General features: G+C 39.4%; 1 protein-coding gene across 2 annotated transcripts in view; it reads right to left on the bottom strand.

The window, feature by feature from the left end:
• Nucleotides 1-1,014: 1,014 nt before the first annotated feature.
• The window catches only part of Tpd52 (tumor protein D52), a 34,651-nt gene continuing 15,014 nt past the window's right edge, over nt 1,015-20,651 (bottom strand). Inside the window, exons 3-6 of one of the 2 annotated variants that reach the window (XM_048359153.1) lie at nt 19,951-20,099; nt 17,337-17,438; nt 9,731-9,779; nt 1,015-3,157 (exon numbers count right to left, since the gene is read on the bottom strand). In XM_048359153.1, the coding sequence (XP_048215110.1) occupies nt 3,155-3,157; nt 9,731-9,779; nt 17,337-17,438; nt 19,951-20,099 (303 nt within the window). In that variant the 3' untranslated portion in view covers nt 1,015-3,154. Of the gene's footprint in view, nt 3,165-9,730; nt 9,780-17,336; nt 17,439-19,950; nt 20,100-20,651 lie in introns of both variants that reach the window. The other variant, XM_048359152.1, reaches the window with a different exon arrangement.

Raw genomic sequence — 20,651 nt, 5'->3', positions numbered from 1 at the left:
ATTTCATTTGGTTTTAAGAACTATAAAGAAATACCAAACCCTGACAAACTGCCTCATATAACACCTCATCTAGCACATATGAGCAAATAGTCACTTAGTACCTTCTGGTAGTCAGCATGTAGCCTTTTCATATGTGCCTGATAAACTCATCTGATACAGCTGCTCACTCTTCTCTACAAACCCAGAAAATGAAGAGTTTGGCCCTTAAGCTACATAATGGACTAACCTCTCTCCTCAACACATTCAAAAGAACCCATACCAAATTATAGAATTTTTATTATTTTTAAACACTATACAAAAAAATACAGTGTATATCTTAACAGATCCAGAAACAGCCCAAATGAATTGTATATTTTCTATGGTGCAATAGCTGCTAAGATGATAATCCAATTAATAAATTCATCTATTTTTTACTTTGAATCTTAACTCTAAGAACTCTTGTTATATTTCCCACATACTCCATAAAGACAAGAAAAAATTTGCAAAAAGGGGGTATTTTCTTCTATTACACTTCTTATGTCCTTAAATTTCTGAGCTTCTACAAGTATCTGAGATTTCACTTGTTTTCTTATAGTGTCAAAGACAAAACACAATCAAGTAGCCAAGGTCTCTTCCTATTATTCTAGTTATATTTTAAATTGCTTAAATATCTGTCAATTCATAAAACTGAATGTGCCATAAAGATAATTTTGAATAATATTTCTAAACCATGTTTATTTTTCTAAATTGATCCAGACTGACCCATACTTTTTATGACTTCCCTTAGGAAGTATTTTACAACAGATTAAAATTTTTTAGGGGCTGGGGATATAGCCCAGTGGCAAGAGTGCCTGCCTCGGATACACGAGGCCCTAGGTTCGATTCCCCAGCACCACATATACAGAAAACGGCCAGAAGCGGCGCTATGGCTCAAGTGGCAGAGTGCTAGCCTTGAGCGGGAAGAAGCCAGGGACAGTGCTCAGGCCCTGAGTCCAAGGCCCAGGACTGGCCAAAAAAAAAAAAAAAAAAAAAAAAATTTAGGTTAAGTATAGGAAGATATCTAGAAAATTGATTTCCAACTTCTTTCCCAACTATCCTCAAGATTCACCTCTACACCATGCCACACCCCACTATCATTTCTATCAATATTCTCATGTGGTCAGTAAAGTTTCTAGATAAATTAAAGCATTTTCTCTTACTCTGTTTTGCTTGTTGAAAACACAAAGCACAGGACAAGGCCCTGTAGAATAATGTAATAAAGACACTGGAACAAAAACAAAGAAAACTGAAGACTGGCTGATAGGAAAAAATCTAACACATAAACTGAATAACTGCAAAATTCTACAGATATACACTGGTACAATGCTATCACAACCATGGCCTTAATGCTTCTAGAAATAAATTATTTTAGAATATGTTCATCTGAGATCTTGCAGGAATTTTAAATAGATGATTTTTTAAGCCTTTCTTTTAAGCATAGACACCAGTTGATTCTTTAACACAACAACCTGTTCCCATACCACTGGTCTCATAATAAATATTGATACCTATACTGCTGATATGCATAAGCTTTTTTTTATTAAGCTTTTCACATGTAAGAGCATAGTTTCAATTGCATCCAAAGTTCTAACAAATGCTCTAGTAACTGAGAAAGGTAGCATGTCATTTTAGAAAAACATTGTGGCTTTTCAAATTTGGTTTTCAGTAGAATTTATCCCCAAATAAATGTAGTCATGCTTTAAAAAAAAATGCTTTAGGTCACTCCAAGCTTGGCAAATGACATTTGGCATAATCTATAATAAAATAATCATAACTTGATAAATAACAGATACAACATTGTAGGCCATAAACATTTACACCATAAGGAAATGGCGTTGCTAAGTCAGTAATTAACAGAATGCAAAGCGTACATACCTTGGCCTCTGCATAGATTCACCCAGAGGCATTGATTCATTAGCCCCAACACTCAGTTTTCAAAATAGGGCCAATGTTAACAGTACTATTTCACAATTGCAAACATGCCAATAACATTCAGTAGAAAATGATGACCTGATTTTTATTAATGCATTACAACCTTAGGAGTTACCACCAACACCTTAGTATAAAAAACATTCAAGTTATATTATTCATATCACTGTGTGCCTCTGAAAGGATGCTGGATGGATGCAATGGAAACTGCAATGTGTCTCTTGGTGTGATGGATTTTTAGCAATTCTACAGCTTACTCAGATCTACAAAAATCTTCAAACCTTTGAAATATGAGTATTATATGCAAGGTCATATTTCAACCCACTAATAATCTGTTTGATTTAGAATTTTATTTTGTCAATTTATTCCAAAAGTAAATACTTAAGCTCGTAAAAAAAATAAAAGCTGATATAAGTGGCATAATAGCTAATATGCTGAACTGGTTGTTGTCACAAATGATATGTAACAAGGATATATGGCAGGAACTCTTAATTCGGAAGTCACCTTGTAGTTTGAGTTACTACTGTACGTATTGTTACAGAACTATACAAACTGGATGTAGAGTTATTTGCTTTAGCTTGGTGTTGGACACCTAGATATGTACCTTATATAAAAACAATGTTTATTCCTAAGTGTTTTAAAGATAAAGAAAACAACACTGAAACTTTTATTACCAAGTACTGGGAAGATTTAAAAGAACAATTTTAGTTAGAAATCAAATTTGCAGATTCAAATAGAAAGAAAAGTTTTACAGAAGACAACAATCAAACTGGTATCTACTTTGTCAGGCAGGAAAGCAACTAGGTTCACTGGCAGCTTCTCACCTCAATTCAGGAGCATCCGTAGGTAAGACATACATCTTTATAATGCTCATTCCTAAATAAAGGGCTTTCAGTGAACATGACAGGGTTACTATCTGGGAACAGAAGTGAAGCTATTTTCATTTTGCTTAACCCACAAATTATTTGGTCAAAGGAATAATGTAAAGCTCCATAACAGCACATCTGGTAGAAATCCATGGCAATGAATGTTGACAGAATGTGCTTGGATCTTGCCTGCAGCATCTGGCAGTGGGGAGCAGAACAAAGGTAGGAATCTCAAGGGCTCTCCTGTGTCGGTTCTGAAGGCGGCTCCGTGGCAGTGGCACTGGCACTAGCAGTTGAATTCAAGACTTCTCCAAAATCACCGCCAGCAGGCTTGGTTCCCCCTACTTTAGACTTAAAAAAAAGTTCAAAGAACACAACAAAAAGAAAAGAAAATATAGTTAGCTGACTGCGCCTGAAAAAATGAGGGGACTCTAGCTCTACTTTCAAGAACAAATAAGTTGGGAACCTAATAACATCACTATATGTTTGAAATGTAGACTGCTGCAGTGAAGATTGGTGGCTTAATAGCAAAATGTGTACTCTCTTCCTTGCTGAAATATTTAGATTGGATAAATTCTACCCTTCTGCTCACTGTTCTTCATGGAGAAATTAATTTTTTTAAAAAAGACTTTGTAAAGCCTATTATTCTAAAATACCTACTCAACTCCTGTGGCACTTAGACAAACACTTTGTACTGCATCAAACATCATTCAAGAAACACTATTGAAGCCAAGGCACTGGATTTCACACCTGACATCCTAGCTACTCAGGAAGATGAGATCTGAGAATTGAGTTTCGAAGCCAGCTGGGGCAGTAAAGTCTGTGAGACTCTCAGCTCCAGTTAACCACCAAAAGGACAAAAGTGGACTGTTGGCATTGAGCAAAAAAGCTCAGGGACACTGCCAAGGCCCCAAGCTCAAGCTCCAGGACTGGCATCAAAAAAGGAAAAAAGAAAAGAAAAGAAAAAACAAAACACTACCAAGTAAAATGAATGAAACAAATACGTGGTTTGTTTTCTTTCTCCCCGTTTTGATGTTCTTTTTTTCTTTGTTGTTTTTGTTTCCCTTTTGCCTTGTTGGTTTGCCTTGGAGGATTAGGGGAGGAACAAATGGAGGGACAAAGAGTAAACAAATGCAGCAGTAGTACTTACTAGATACTATATTGAAAAAGAACTATGCAACTTGTGGTGACAGGAGGGATAAACTGGGAGAGAGCCAGTAAAGGGGTGATATTGTCCAAAAAGAAGTGAACTCTAGCTGACGTATGTAAAAGTTTAAAATAAAAAAAATGCTGAGTAAAATGAAAGAAATAGGTGGTTTGTTTTCTTTCTCCACTTTTTTCTTATTTTGTTTTGTGCCAGTTCTGGGGCTTGAACTCAGCTTGGGCACTGTACCATTGCATTTTCACTCAAGGCTGTAGCTCTACCACTTCAGCCACAGCTTCACTTCTAGCTTTTTGGTGGTTAACTGGAGATTAGAATCTTATGAACTTGCTGCTGTGGGTGGCTTCAAACTGTGATCCTCAGATCTCAGCCTCCTGAGAAGGTAGGATTACTAGGTATGAGCCACAACTGCCTGGTAGAAAGGCAGATTCTTAAGCTATTCACTGCCCCCTCATTCTAACTATAAAACTCAAATCTACACCTCAACAGAAGCACACATTCATACATACATGAAATTCCTGAAGATTTACCCCCAACCTACTATGCCTGAAATTCTATCAATATAAATATTTGTTTGTTAGGGACTGGCGGTTCACACCAATAAGTCCTAGCTACTCAGGAGGCTGATAATTGAGGGTCACAGTTTATATCAAGCCTGGAAAGACTAACTGGATAGATTCATCTCCAATTAACCAGCAAAAAGCTATAACTAGAGGTGTAGCTCAAGTGGCAGAGCACCAGTTGTGAATGAAAAAGTCAAATGAAAGTGTGGGGTTCTGAGTTCAAGCCCTAGTACCAGCACAAATAAATTAGATATTTCAGTAAATATACCAGCCTTTCATTTGTAGATTTCATGCTTTTCAAAACCTTACATATCACATCACTCCAAACCAGGCAGTGACCAATGATACAAAAAATACATAATAGATTTGACAGGGGCCTCCCTTCTTTTAAACTCAGTCTTAACTGATTTGCTCTAACAATCAGAATTTGGTTTAGTTTTCCTCTCGTTCTTTTTGATCACCCATCAGAGAAATCTGTATAACTTGTCCCCAAATTTATTAAAACACAGCCCTTAAAACCACATCCCTTCATTATAAGAAATTGCTATGACCCCATGCAATTCAACATTAAAACTGAACTTCTTATAACTTATCCCTTCAATTCTTTTTTAAAGACATTATGTGGCTATAGCACCCACCTATTGGATGGGAGCCGGACACATAGAGCTATCTGTGAGCCTGCCCACCATAACTTCTAGAAATCTCTGCTTTCTTTTTTTTCTTGTTGCACTATCTTGCATCACAGAATCACCATCTTTGGCCTAAGTTACAAGTGTTATCACCTGATGAATCTACTCATGTACAACCATCACTCCCTCCCTGCTCTCTCCACAGCCATGATGTACACTGATGCCAGGGATTTTATTTTTGCTCCTAAAATGCACATTAGAATGTGGTTCTCAGGTTGTCTAAAATCCTTCAATAGCTTCTAGTTGATCTAAGCTCAAATTCTCATTCCTTGATAGGGCCTTCAACCTTAAGTTAAGCACATGTAAAGGACTCCCTCTAAGAGGCTTTTACTGACCTTTCCTCCTGATAAGCAAGCTGGGGTTCTTCACCACCTTCAATTCATTGATAAATGAATCAACCCCAAAATCTCAGTGTAAGTACAAGTTGACTCAGTGCTAAATGACTATAAGTATAGTTTGGCAAAATTATATCTCAAGCATACAACTAGAACTTACAGTTTCCTTGGGAATATGAGTTTAATATACCACTTCTAAAAATTATAACTTTTATGATTTTAAAAATAGACTGTGCTACGATTATAGAGTATAAATATTTTCAAGGAAATAGTTCAGTATATGACTGCCAAGTTCCTTCTGATTTCTAGTGTCAAACCAACATAGCTTACCTGGTTTCCAAGTAGCTATTTTCACAAACTAAGGCCTATAGATGGGTGCTGGTAGCTCATGTCTGTAATCCTAGCCACTTGGGAGGCTGAGATCTGAGGATCTCGGTTCAAAGCCAGTACATGAGACTCTTATCTCCAATTAACCATCAGAAAACCATAAGTGGCACTGTGGCTCAAGTAGTAGGGCACTAACCTTGAGCTGAAGAGCTCAGGGGCAGTGCCCAGGCCCAGAGTTTAAGCCCCATAACTAACAAAAAATAAAAAACTAAGGCCTAGGACAGATACTAAAGACGAGCTACCAGAATCCTAACAAAACTAAGAATTTAATTATAGGCCATCTTTTTTGCAATGTAATTTGTTTTCAAAAGATGACTTGGCACTTAAAAAAGTAAGACTGGTATCTTGTACATATCTTGAAGAGTAAGATGGAACAATGTGCCAAGGACTATTGTAGATCCTCAAGAAGGATAGATGCATATAAATGAAAGGTCCCTACAATCTTGAGTTCACAGAGCACCATGCTTCATAAGCTGTAAGGCTGTATGAGCACTGTGATTCCTTAAAAAACATTTGAAATATTTGTGTAAAAACAAAAGGTTGTTCTGAGCTCCAGTAGCTCACACCTAAAATCCTAGCTACTCAGGAGGCTGAGATCTGAGGATCACAATTCAAAGTCAACTAGGTTAGGAGAGTCCATGAGACTCTTATCTTCAAATTAACTACCACAAAGCTGAAAATAGAGTTGTAAGTCAAGTAGCAGAGTGCTAGCCTTGAGCAAACAAAGCTCAGGGTCATTGCCAGGCCCCAAGTTCAAGTCCCAGACCCACACTCAAAAAGGTGCATGCTAATGGAGTTTTGCATATACACAAAAATCCAAATCACTAGTATTTTTCTTTAAATATACCCTGCCTCTATAACTTTGTAAGGACATATTAAAGAATATGTGACTCAACACAGAGATCAAAGGCACATGGTCTCCCTGATATGTGGATGCTAGGGGTATAAACAAAAGCAGAAATCCTGTCTGTAAAATAACAAACTTTTTTTCAAATGGTACTTCTACATGTTTTGGTCAGCGACTTTACATCATGTCTCCAAAACCAAACAATTACTAAATAAACATAAAAATGTCTAGGATAGACCTATCAGAGGATTATTATAGCTCAATAGCTATATACATATGATTATATAAGATGAGGCTAAGCAAAATGAACTCCAAGAGATGGAAACAGGAGGATTTTATTGCTGTCGTTATTTTTAACGTACTATGTAAATTTCCTATGGTGCATCCCCTATGGTCACTGTATATGATCTGGCACACTGGGTATTGTATATGTTTATCTGAGCTAGGGAAGGAAAAAAAAATGAGGGAGAGTGTAACAAATATGACAAGAAATGGACTCACTACCTTATTATGTAACTGTAACTCCTCTGTACATCACCTTGACAATAAAATAAAAAAACTTATTTACTAACAAGTCAGTAAATAAGTTGGAAATTGAAGTTGGTAAATAATTACCTCAATTCTCTACATTACATGCATATATAAACAAAATCATAGAAATTAAAAAGTCATTCTGGAACATGTAAAAAAAGAGTATGTGGCTTAGTTAGAAAGTTAAAAATAGGAAAGACTAAAATTAGTATTTGCCTAAAGGCGTGCGTGCGTGCGTGTGTGCGTGCGTGCGTGCGTGTGTGTGTGTGTGTGTGTGTGTACTAGGGCCTGAACTCAAGAGCATGGGTCCCTTAGCATTTTCCCTCAAGGCTGGTGCTCTACCACTTAAGCCACATAACTACTTGCAACTTTCTGTTGGTTAACTGGAGAGGTAAGAGTTTCTTGGACTTTCCTGCCCAGGTTGGCCTCCAACAGTGATCTTCAGATCTCAACCTCCTGCATAGCCAGGATTACAGGCATGAGCCACCAGCATCTGGCTAAGCTCTTTTTTTTTTTTTTTTTTTGGCCAGTCCTGGGCTTTGGACTCAGGGCCTGAGCACTGTCCCTGGCTTCTTTTTGCTCAAGGCTAGCACTCTGCCACTTGAGCCACAGCGCCACTTCTGGCCGTTTTCTATATATATATGTGATGCTGGGGAATTGAACCCAAGCACTCTTTGCCACTAGGCCATATTCCCAGCCCCTCAGCTCATTTTTTTTGAGCTAAGGTTTTACTATGTAGCCCAAGCTAGCCTCAAACAAGATCCTCCCTTACAGGTATGTGCCACCACACCCAGGAAAATCATTTATATTAAAACATCTAAGGGGCTGGAAATATGGCCTAGTGGTAGAGTGCTTGCCTCGTATACATGAAGCCCTGGGTTCGATTCCCCAGCACCACATATATAGAAAATGGCCAGAAGTGGCACTGTGGCTCAAGTGGCAGTGGCACTGTGGCTCAAGTGGCAGAGTGCTAGCCTTGAGCCAAAAGAAGCCAGGGACAGTGCTCAGGCCCTGAGCCCAAGGCCCAGTACTGGCAAAAAAAAAAAATCTAAGATTTTAGTTTTTTTTTTTTTTTTTTTTTTTTTTGGCCAGTCCTGGGCCTTGGACTCAGGGCCTGAGCACTGTCCCTGGCTTCTTCCCGCTCAAGGCTAGCACTCTGCCACTTGAGCCACAGCGCCGCTTCTGGCCGTTTTCCGTATATGTGGTGCTGGAGAATCGAACCTAGGGCCTCGTGTATCCGAGGCAGGCACTCTTGCCACTAGGCTATATCCCCAGCCCCTAAGATTTTAGTTTTGATCTTTAAAACATATGCACTGTGTACGTCAGTTAGGTTCATACTAACTGTATAGTGGAGTGAGCAGTGGGTGTAAACAAATCACCCTTGGAGGTCATCTGTAATCCAAGAGTTTATTTTTTTTTTTTTTGCCACTACTGAGGCTTGAACTCAGGGCCTGAGCACTGTCCCTGGCTTCTTTTTGCTCAAGGCTAGCTCTCCCACTTGAGCCACAGCACTTTTTCAGTTTATGTGGTGCAAAAGAATTGAACCCAGGGCTTCATGCATGCTAGGCAAACACTCTACCACTAAGCCGTCCCTGCCTGAGTTGATGATTTTGTAGTTCTGAAAATAATGTGATTTATAAAGCTAATCATTACAGAAAAATGTCCAACACCATTAAAATCAAATAATTGAAAGAATAAAAGTCAATTACAATTTTGTGGAATAACAGAATTGAATTAATTATTGTAATAATCGAAGAGGATGGCCAATAATGGACAGAACAAATATCCATTATTCCAAATATACACACAGCCATTTAACACAGCACTGCTGGGGAAAATAGAATGATACAAATAAATGCTTATTCTGTGTGTGTGTGTGTGTGTGTGTGTGTGTGTGTGTGTGTGTGTGTGTGTGTGTGTGTGTGTATGCATGCCAGTACTTGAACTCAGGGTCTGGGTACTATCCTTTAGTTCCTTAGTTCCTTTTTTGCTCATGGCTGGTGTTTTATCACTTGAACTTCATCTCCACTTTTGATGGTTGCTTGGAGAGTCTCATGGACTTTCCTGTTCAAACTGGCTTTGAACCACATACCTCAGATCTGTTTCCTGAGAGACATGAGCAAGAGCACCTTGCTTGTGTGGTTACTTCTTTTCAAAAGCATAACAGGATACTACATTCACACAGGACAGGCCAAGGCGCTAGCACTAATTGTATAAGTCATGCTTTCTATATTGTTGTGTATAATAGAGTAAATTTTGTCCAATGAGGAAAATATTTGAAATGAATGGAATAATACTCTTACTGTCCTTTAACTTAAAAAAATCCTTATGTGAAATAGACCCAAAGAAAAAGTTAAAAGTGCCAAGCAGTATGTCACAAAGATAGTTCATTTCTCTACTTGCCTTTAAGTTTTCAACCTTTTCTTCAAATGACTTGAAAGTTGGGGAGTTTCTATGGAGAGAAAAAAAACATAATAAAGTTACAAATACTGAAAGAGAAAAAAAAACAATTAGTTAACTACTTTCCTCTTAATCATTATGCCTAATCAGGAAAAGCATATATATTTATCTGTGTGATCTGTCCAAACATACATGCAGATCTTTATTATGTAAAGTGGTCAGTTTCTAAGTTAATATTTCTATAAGTTTGCTTTTGAATCCATACCTACATATAAGGGACAGAGTCAAGTACATGTCTAAGAAAGGGAATCCAAGATCGAGGGAACGTCAACTCTGTCACTCCCCCAACTTTGCATGGTACAAGATACTGTTAGATGGGTTTAATTCTAATTAAGGTAGTATGTTCTAGAACTCCTATTTAAATTTCCATCTTGCAGGCTTCCTACATGGAGACACATCACTCCCATCAGAACAGGACCACATGAGGCTCCATTACAGGAATCCTAATTCCCAAGGGGTAGCTTGAGCTGGAAGGAGGACCAAAATAGGAAGTGAGGAAGACTCAGAGCCCGCAGGAAACATCATAGAATGCTTCAGACTAATTTGCCCAAATCAAAGAAGGAGGGTAATGCTGCTTTTGCCTCTTAACACATACATTTCTAAATCTGATCTCTCCACCTGGCCTTGAATATCTTTCCTGCTGATGAGATCAAAGGGGCACAGAAGGGTACAACAGGTGTCCTCCCTCCACTCTACCCCTCCCACCATGGTAATGGCAGAATACTGGATGCCAATGTTTCTCAAATGAGGCTGGCACACCAACTGCATCAGCAGCTCTGGGGAACTTGTAAGGAATACAAATTCTCAACTTGTACCCCAGCTTGAGGAATGGGGCTAGTACAGGGTTAAAGAAGCCTTCCAGTTAGTACCAACGTACACTAACATCTAAGCCAAGCATATACTTCTAAGAACCCGTGCTTCTCTGGGGAGATAAGGTGAAGTAATAACATATACTTGCTCTCTGATGAAATTGGGCAGTAGAATTAAATTGGGCAGAATTAAACCACAGTTGGTTCCAAATGTCACTCTTGGATAAGAAGTAAAAATGAGATGATAGGGCCAAGTGTAGGAGCTCATGCTTGTAATCCCAGCTACTGGGAAGAAAAAGGTTGGGAGGACTGAGGTCAGCCAGGACCAAAAAAAAAAAAAAAAAAAGGATGAGACCCCTATCTCAACAAATAACTTGATCATGATGATCTTGCCTATAATCCCAGCTATGTGGGAGGCCATAGGTAGGAGGTTGATAGTCTGAGGCTGGCCCAGGGAAGAATAACCTAAAGCCAACTGAGAAAATGAAGGTGGGCCACATAGATACCTGAAAAGTGAAGGCTCATTAGAAAGTAGTATTCACTTTCTATTTAAACCAATTATCAGGTATGAAACAAAATGTGAGTTTTAGAAGACCAAGTGGAAATTTAAAAGAATCTTTTTAAAAGAGTTCACAAACATTTAACGCTTCTCTTATTCATATGCAAACACTATATATGCCAACACTATAAAGAGACAACACGAAACCTGAAACAGCATCAACCCTGCAGCTTATTCAGGATAGAATTCAAGTTCCCTACTTCAGAACAATTGGGATTCAGCATTTTAAAAAAGCACAGGAAAGTGTCAGACTAATCCCATTCTGGAAAAAAATATACTTTACCTCATAGCTGGCATGCTAATTGAATGCTGAATGGAGCGTATACTAAGAGGCAGCAGTAAAAAGAGACAGAAATGAAGTTAGTATATAGAAGTAATTTGACATAGAAAAAGCCAACAAAACTTGATTGCTCTTTAGGAGCTTTATTCTCTCATCCCCACAAAGAATTCTCTACTTTTTGAGGTGGAGGGGATCAAAGTCATTCTAACATTATTTATTTGGGTTCATGAGCTAATTTAATCCCAATTTTTATTAGAGCTAGTAATACAAGCTTGCATTTTCAAAGCATGCTGAAACTAAAGTGCTTTCCTCTGGATCTGTGAAGCCTCACATCAAGGCTCAGAAATTCAATGGTTTACCCAAAGCCAAGGCAGAATCAAGAATGGAACTTGGGTCTTCAGAACCCTGATTGAGCATTCACCACCTCCCCTCAAAAACAAAGTATACACACATACATGAACACATGGACAAGCAAAGCCAGTGAGAGCTTCTTTCTCTCAGCATGTTTCCAGACCAGAACTGGTAGGGTTCAAAACAAATCATTTATTTGATACCTCTGTGTGATTATAAATTCCATATCACTTTTCAGAAATAACAGTAATATAAGATACACTGTCTCCAATTATATTCAATGTTCTTCAAAGGTTATTCCAATAACACTCAACTTCTCTCTCAGGAGGTCCACCTTCTACTCAAGGCCAAGGTAGCTTACTGTCATTCAGGATCAAGGATGTGCACTCTTAGCCATCTCCCCAAGAAACCAGCAGCTCAGAAGTTCAAAGGACCTTCATCTTTGGGTCTGTGAGATCCCTGCATTCTGTTAAAGTACACTATGTATTTCTGCTACTATTTTGCTCACTGGAACTATTTTTTTTTTTGGTAAATAATCTTTCATTTGGATAAAGTAGGTACTAATTCTTGACTAAAATACTTTGTTCTGTTTATGACTTTTTGTTCCCCCAAAGGGTGTTTTAAATGAAGCTCCTCACATTGTTTTGTATTAATAGCTAATAAGATAGGGTATGATCTTTTTTTGTTGTTGTTTGTTTTTTGTTTTTGTTGCCAGTCCTGGGGCATGGACTCAGGGCCTGAGCACTGTCCCTGGCTTCTTTTTGCTGAAGGCTAGCACTCTACTTCTTGAGCCACAGCACCACCTCCGGCTTTTTTCCATATATGCGCTGCTGAGGAATCGAACCCAAGGCTTCATGTCTATGAGGCGAGCACTTTACCACTAGGCCATATTCCCAGCCCCCAGAGTACGATCTTGATAAGCATACATAGTCCAGCATGAGCCAGGTACCAGTGGCTCACACCTATAATCTAGCTTCCCAAGAGACTGAGATCCAAGAACTGCAGTCTGAAGCCAGCCTGGGCAGAAAAGTTCCTGTGAGACTCTTTTTCTCTCCAATTAACCACTCAAAAACCAGATGTGGCACTGTGGCTCATGTGGTAGAGTGCTAGCCTTGAGCACAAAGAGGCTCAGGGACAATACCCAGGCCCTGAGTTTAAGCCCCACAAGCATACTCCCTACCCTCCCATCTCACAAAAAACAGTCCAGCAGTTTCTAGAATCAAAATAGCCAGTATAATGTTTGGACATCTCTATAGTTGATGACTGATGTAGCACAGAGCACGACTTCTTGCTTCCTACAGTGGTGGCCAACTACTCCAAGGAGAATTTGCTGGTTCTTTTCCTGCTTGATCTTTTGAAGTGTATTGGCCCCATATTTGAGGGCCATGATTAATGAGAAAGATTTTTTTCTGAATCTACACTACCAGAGCTCCAATCCTCACATCCTTTTAAAGCAATACTTGTTTAATGCAGTGACCTCATTGCCACAAACTCATATGATACTTGGAAAGTCACATGATACTTGGGTCAAATGGGACACCACCCATCGCATCAAATCCCCTGTGTCTGGACTGAATGAAGGGAAAGAGTTAAGATTCTTTCTTAGCACATACTATAATTAGGACACTACTCTACTGGTCCAGTTAATGGTAAGTACTCGAGTTAGAAAGTCACATCCACTTAAACACTGGCAGAGCACAGGAGGCCAGGTGTAAGAATGAAGAGGAAATCAGTTTGCTATGGATAAAAATAACCAGAAAGAGAGAGGCAGAAAAAACAGGGAGAAAAGATAGTGCAGGGAACAAGGCAGAGTGGGAGAGAACTAGACTTTCTGTTTGGCTTGGCTTCTAGAAGCTATCTCAGTTCCTAACATGCTTCCTGTCATCCTAGTTTGAGTTTCCCTTCCTCTCTCTGGATCACAAAAGAACCTTGTATCTGTGAAACACACTCCCTTTTGAGTTGGACAAGCATACATGGTTTGCTTTATGACCAAAATATTCTCCTACAACGTTCATTTTGGCAGAAATGACCAAATTCTAGTCACAGAATGTGAATAATGGCCAAACACCTGATAAATGGCTTATCCATGGGATTCACCCATTACATCTGATATTTATCAACAGATGAGCAAATATGTGGATAAAGGAATCGCAAACTTCTGTAACACACAGAATTCTAGTCACTGCTCCCACACACCTACGGAAAACCAAATTGTCACTTCCAGTCTCTATCTCCATCCATCTCACTCTATCTTTCCAACTCCCCTACCCCTAAAGCAGGTAGGTCATAGGGCAATACTTAAATCTCAAGTGCTAAGTTATTGCACTTGCACTCCTTCTATGCTTGTAATGACATGAGAGAGTGAAATCACTGGCCTAAGTTTGCATATGTGGATTGGTTAATAGGCTTAACCAACTACTTCCTGGTAGCAGCCTCCCCCACCATCCGTGGGGAGAAAGGCCCCCTGCTGGTAGTAGAAGCAACTACACTAGGATGGTTCTTGAGGGTTACCTCTGACCCACTGACTTACAAGATACATTATTCTTTATACATCCAAACACATGAAATCAAATTATTTCAGCCAACCTTTGATCTGTAAGATACAGACTTTAAGAGAGAATCTTATTCTTCCCATTTCCAAGTATTTATCAAAAGACTTATTTCTACTTAAGGATACATACTATCTAGCCATTACAAATAAGACAGAACAGTACAGTTGGTTTTCAATTCTATTTTTAAATGGGACCAAATAAAGTACTCAAAAGAAATTTAAAAAGAGTATCAAAACCCAATCTGTTTCTGATAGATTAATATGACAACAACACACACTGAGGAACACCTAAACACATCTGCTTTATTTTTAAAAGTGTAAAAAAACAGTGATATGTATGGGAGGTGTGTGTGTGTGTGTGTTTAACAAATCATTTCTCAGTAGCTCTTATATGTCATTATATTTTATATTTATTTTATAATCCAATACTTACAACTCTCAATACATTCTAAGTGCCCTCCCCTGGTTCTCTGTTCTACCCACAAAGCAGATCTGCTGTGTGGTGACAGCCTCAGGGCCCATCTGCAGCAGGCACTCTCTTGTTAGCTGAATGCATGTGACAGGAATCTTAGTCAACTGCCAACCATTTAGGCTATGTTTTAATTGAACTCCAAGAGAGAGAGAGAGAGAGAGAGAGAGAGAGAGAGAGAGAGAGAGAGAGAGAGAGAGAGAGAGAGAGAGAGAGAGAGTCTGGCATGAGCTTTACCTGGGGGCTTGAGCTCAGGGCCTGGGAGCTGTCCCTGAACTATACTCAAGGCTAGCACTTCTACCACTTGAGCTACCCTCCACTTTTGGCTTTTTGATGGCTAAGTGACAGTCAGAAACTCACAAACTTTTCTGCATAGGCTGACTTCAAACCTTAATCCTCAGCTTGCAGCCAAAGCTACGATTACAAATGTATGAGGCACCAGCGTCCAGCTTCCTTGATTTTTTAAAGAATAATTTTGACTTTAAGTAGTTTGACATTTGGAATGTATACATCCTTGTGATTTGCTCTACATTTCCAGGGCTAGTGTTACAATATCAGAGCTGTAAGTAACCTGTTGTTCCTACTTAAGGAAGAACACTAGCTCAGTGGGTAATAATGACTTGGGAAGAGCTCTATAACTAGGAACAGAGATGGAGATAATAGTATTGTCCTGCCTGCTCTACACTTCATAGATCTTCCTCCAGCTTCCTCCAACACCTAATTAGACAACCAGAGTCTTGCCTGGGAGACAGGAGGGGTTTCATGTGGCTTACAGGGACACCTTGCCTTTTGCAAACCATGAAATTTCCTTGAGTGCATAGTTTGAAAAGATAACTAGTATAAAGAAATAATTTTTAAAACTACAAGCTAGTAAAGTCAGTATTAAAAAGTGTATGACAATGGTAAATTTCCTTATGTTTACCTTACTACAACCAAAATGAAAAAAAAAGGGGGGGAGAGGAACCTCATAAGATGGAATAGTTAACAACGCAAGGCAGCACATATGCAGTCTATTACACTTGCATAATGGGACCCAGGTGAAGGAGAATTCCAACATCTTTACAAAAGCATCAAAGAAACAAAAGCAACAGAAACAAACAGAGTCAAGACATTAAAAGGGAGGAATTCTGCATGCCATGGTAAAGCTGCTTCTTTTTACAAAAAGAAAAGAAAAAAAATTTAAAAGAAAGGTCAAAAAATAATTTCCCTATCCCTTGAACCATGGTGTCAAATTCCTCTTTTAATTTATCCATTAGCCATGGTATACAAGAAACCCTCCCTTGAAATTAGCAATGCACTAGAGAAAAAAGGTACTCCGAATGCAAGAAGAGAATAGCAGTGGACAAACAGCATCCGCAGCAGGGGAGACACCTAATCTTGGCACACATGTCTCACACAACTGCCAGGCCACAGTGCTGCTTCCAGCTTTCCTTACCTAAAGGGATGTGAAAAGGCTTGCAATCTGTAAGAAGTCAGAGTAAGCATTAAAAAAAACAAAGTTCTGACCAATCTTAACACAATGAAATAACCTACTTTAAAAGAGTAGCATGTTTCACTTGAGACCTAAAGCACTACACCATTCAGCTAGCAGAAAAAAAAATGAGAGCTAACAAATCTATTTACACCATCATCAAAAGGTTCAAGAAAGCCATGCTCACTAAGTTTACAATGATGACACTCCAAACAGAATGAACAAGGAAATGATTTGGGTACAAAGTATCACACACTGGTTAAATTCAGGTTATTGTAAAACCCATGTTTCCCCTAAATAAAAACCACGGACTCATGCAATGTGAACTTTAAAAGAAACACACACACACACACACACACACACACACACACACACACAAATTGGGCATGCCGATGAAAGGAGAGCTGATTGAAACCACGTTTGTCATTTTGAGCACTGTCTTAACCCACAGGGGTTGAGGGGAACATAAAAGTACTATGAAGTGATATTACATATAACAAACAATATATGGAAAACTAATCTAAAATGAAAATTAAAAGATAGAAAAGCAATACTAAGCCTTCCTCTCCCCCAAATCATGGTTGGGACTGAAGCATGAATGGAAATACAGCTTATGAGTTAGTACAAACCAGCACACAAATGAGCATGTGGTAATCACATCATGGTATTAAAATGTCACACACACATAAAGTGAAAACCATATCTCAGCCCAAGTGTGCACTTTCCTACCCTTGTACTGATCGTTCTAGAAAGACACCAGGCTCTGCACACAATCACAAATGTGTAACCACCACAAACATATTTACCTGAATGATCAAGGAGGACTAAAAGGACACAAAAGTTTATAACCAGAAGTTTTCAATAATCTTTAATGGAGTCATATGATAACTATTTCAGTGTTAGAATGTTATGACTAAAAGAATTAGGATCCTGAAACCTTCACCTGAACAGAATTGCTGATTCAGGATCATCCTGAGCTGATGCCAGGAAGCCAGGCAACCACAATACCACTTGAATTTGCCTCAGCTATTTAGTGAGCAAGGAGAAATGCACACATACTTTACGTCTTCCAGCTTTTTGGTGATGACTGAACCAACAGACGAAAAAGCAGCTGAAGCCCTCTGTCCTGCCTGAGACAAGGTTTCAGATGTCTTCTTATATCTACAGGAAAAAAGAAAAGTCAGTCTTTTCATATATATATTTGCCAGTCTTGGGGCTTGAACTAAGGGCCTGGGGACTCTGAGCTTCTTTTGCTCAAGGTAGCACTCTATACCACTTGAACCACAGCGCCACTGCTGGCTTTTTCTGTTTATGTGGTACTGAGGAATTGAACCCAGGGCTTCAAGCATGCTAGCCAAGTACTAGGCCACATTCCCAGCCTCTTTAAATATATTCGTAAAAATTATATTTAAGTAGGCATCTAAAGTGGTTTAAGTTCAACACATTACTTCATGAATACAAAACATCTTGATCAAGGTCACTCTTTCTCTCATTGTCTCCTATTACTCCCTACCCCATACATGCCCTTGAGTCACCTGGTTCCATTTCCACATAAGTATGTTGATTAGGACTGAATTTGCTCATTCTCTCTCCATTGTCTGCCCTACTCCCCTTGAGTCATATAGAGGAAAGCCCTTGCCTGGTTTGCTGGACTTTCCTTTAAAAGCCTCTGCCTTCCCATTAGGTTGAAATCAGTGCTTTAGACATCATGAAAAATGGCAAAGAAACCAGAATAGGAAGCCACACCCCTCCTTTTATAATGTGATCACACATAAAGGGGTCAGAAGCAAAAAGTACATTAGTATGGATCAGGATTGTGTTTATTTTCTTACCCAAATAAATTTTATGGACAAAAAACAAAGTTTTCCAACACAAAATCTGTCTGTCATGCTGACCTGTCAAATGTACAAAAGATTACTCCAATGTGATATTTTCTACAACATAGAAGTATAAATTACCTCCCTCCTCTTCCCAGTTACCTGTAGGCTAGAAAAAAGCAAACAAATAAAAATAGACACAACAAAAAGAATATGGTACCTACTAAAAAGGTTACAATTGGGCTGGGGATATGGCCTAGTGGCAAAAGTGCTTGCCTTGTATACATGAAGCCCTGGGTTCAATTCCCCAGCACCACATATACAGAAAGTGGCCAGAAGTGGCGCTGTGGCTCAAGTGGCAGAGTGCTCGCCTTGAGCCAAAAAGAAGCCAGGGACAGTGATCAGGCCCTGAGTCCAAGGCCCAGGACTGGCCAAAAAAAAAAAAGGTTATAATTGCCAAGCTGGGATATGGCCTAGTGGCAAGAGTGCTTGCCTCGTATACATGAAGCCCTGGGTTTGATTCCCCAGCACCGCATATACAGAAAATGCCCAGAAGTGGCTCTGTGGCTCAAGTAGCAGAGTGCTAGCCTTGAGCAAAAAGAAGCCAGGGACAGTGCTCAGGCCCTGAGTCCAAGGCCCAGGACTGGCAAAAAAAAAAAAAAAAAGCAAAAAAAAAAAAAGGTTACAATTGCCATTGTGTAAATAAATGCCTGGGCACTTATTTGTACCCAGTCAAGATCAAGTATCAAGAATGTAGTTTATGGTTAAAATAAGCAAGGGCTATTTTCCGGCATGTTTTCCTACTGCCAGCTGCTATGGGAGGAAAAATGACTGAAAGAAGGTATTATCACAGGTGGACTGCACATGGCCTTTCTGTTGATAGCTAACTTGTCAACAACTTATGAGCTCACCAGTTGACCCCCTAGACACCAAAGACAGGGAACAGCTCAAATCTATTGCCAAAGCTTGCTCCCCCTTGTGTTGGGAAAGAAAACTGCACTGTACAATATTGCATTGTACCTGGTGTGATCAAAAAGATGTCTACCGACTAGCCTCTGCCAAGAGATATATATAACAGACTGTGACCTAAGAATCTTACGCACAAAGCAGACTTACTCCTTAGTTGCCAGATCTGAGTTTAGATCTAGACTCGACATTTTGAGACAGTTATGACTGAAAATTTCACTTACATATGAGCTTTCCCTAGGGTTATCTTATCACCCAATCTACTGGGTTATTCTGAGGACTGAGTGACACAATGCACATGTTTAGAAATCCTCTTATATATGTTCTAAGGCCACCAGTGGATACCTAAAGCTGGATTGTACTGAACCCTATATATCTTATGTTTTCTTAGCATGCTGATAAGCACCACTGGGTGGGTAGCATATACGGCATAGATACAATTCAGATACCACACTGCACAAAGCGAGAAGGCAAGGAATTTAATCATGATACTCAGAAAAGCATGTAATTTAAAGCTTATGAATTATTTGTTTGTAGACTATTCCATTTAATATTCTCAGATTTTAGTTGAAACTTAGGAGAAACTGAAACCATAGGTAGAGAAACCTCAGTAAGTTAGAACTACTATGTCTGTAACATTTGTGGAATCTGAATTTTGTTTCTTCAACTTGCATATAAGGCTACTTTTCTTTCTATCTGGTAGAATACCCTGGAAAAACAAAGTTAGAAAAGAGTCAAGTGCAGCGGGAGAATTGTAAAGAAAGCACCTTGTGTGGCTCAAAGAGACATGGTGGGGACATTGGCATCCCCTTTCTTTCTCCCTTCCTCAAGACAAGGGTTGAAAGTATCTTTTCCATTGCCTAGAAAAATGTATGGCAGGGGACACATACGCAGATGTTGCTGTCACATCCTGCCACCCTTTGGCGATGTTCTGCTTCAGTTCCTGTAGAGAATTGATTCCCAGTTTCCGCTTGATCTCTGCTAGGTGCTTCTCTTTTGCTGCCAATACCTGAGACAGAGTCTGGATTTCTTCTTCCACCTATGAGGAAATGGGTTGGGCAGGAAAGCAGCAAATCATTAAAGTTACTAGAACCAAATTCTACTCAGGTCGTAGTCATCTAAAAAGATCTGATTTCCCCCCCCTCCCCCGCCGTTTCTCTCTCTCTCTCTCTCTCTCTTTAAAAACATAATGAGGGCTGGGAATATGGCCTAGGGTAAGAGTGCTTGCCTCGTATACATGAAGCCCTGGGTTCAATTCCCAAGCACCATGTATAGAGAAAACAGCCAGAAGTGGCGCTGTGGCTCAAGTGGTAGAGTGCTAGCCTTGAGCAAAAAAGAAGCCAGGGACAGTGCTCAGGCCCTGAGCCCAAGCCCCAGGACTGGCCAAAAAAAAAAAAAAAAAAAAAAAAACATAATGAGCCAAGCATGGTGGTGCACACCTATAACCCCAGCACTGAGAAGGCTGACGTGAGAATTCAGAGTTCCAAACCAGCCTAGACAACAGAGTAAGTTCCAGGCCCACCTATGTATTTCTTTCATCCACAGTGGCTCTTTATATCCCTATCAGTTGTCTCTCTCTCTCTCTTTCTCT

Source organism: Perognathus longimembris, chromosome 12 (assembly GCF_023159225.1).
Source record: "Perognathus longimembris pacificus isolate PPM17 chromosome 12, ASM2315922v1, whole genome shotgun sequence".
Taxonomy (NCBI): domain Eukaryota; kingdom Metazoa; phylum Chordata; class Mammalia; order Rodentia; family Heteromyidae; genus Perognathus; species Perognathus longimembris.
This window is presented reverse-complemented; position numbering and strand designations above follow the sequence as displayed.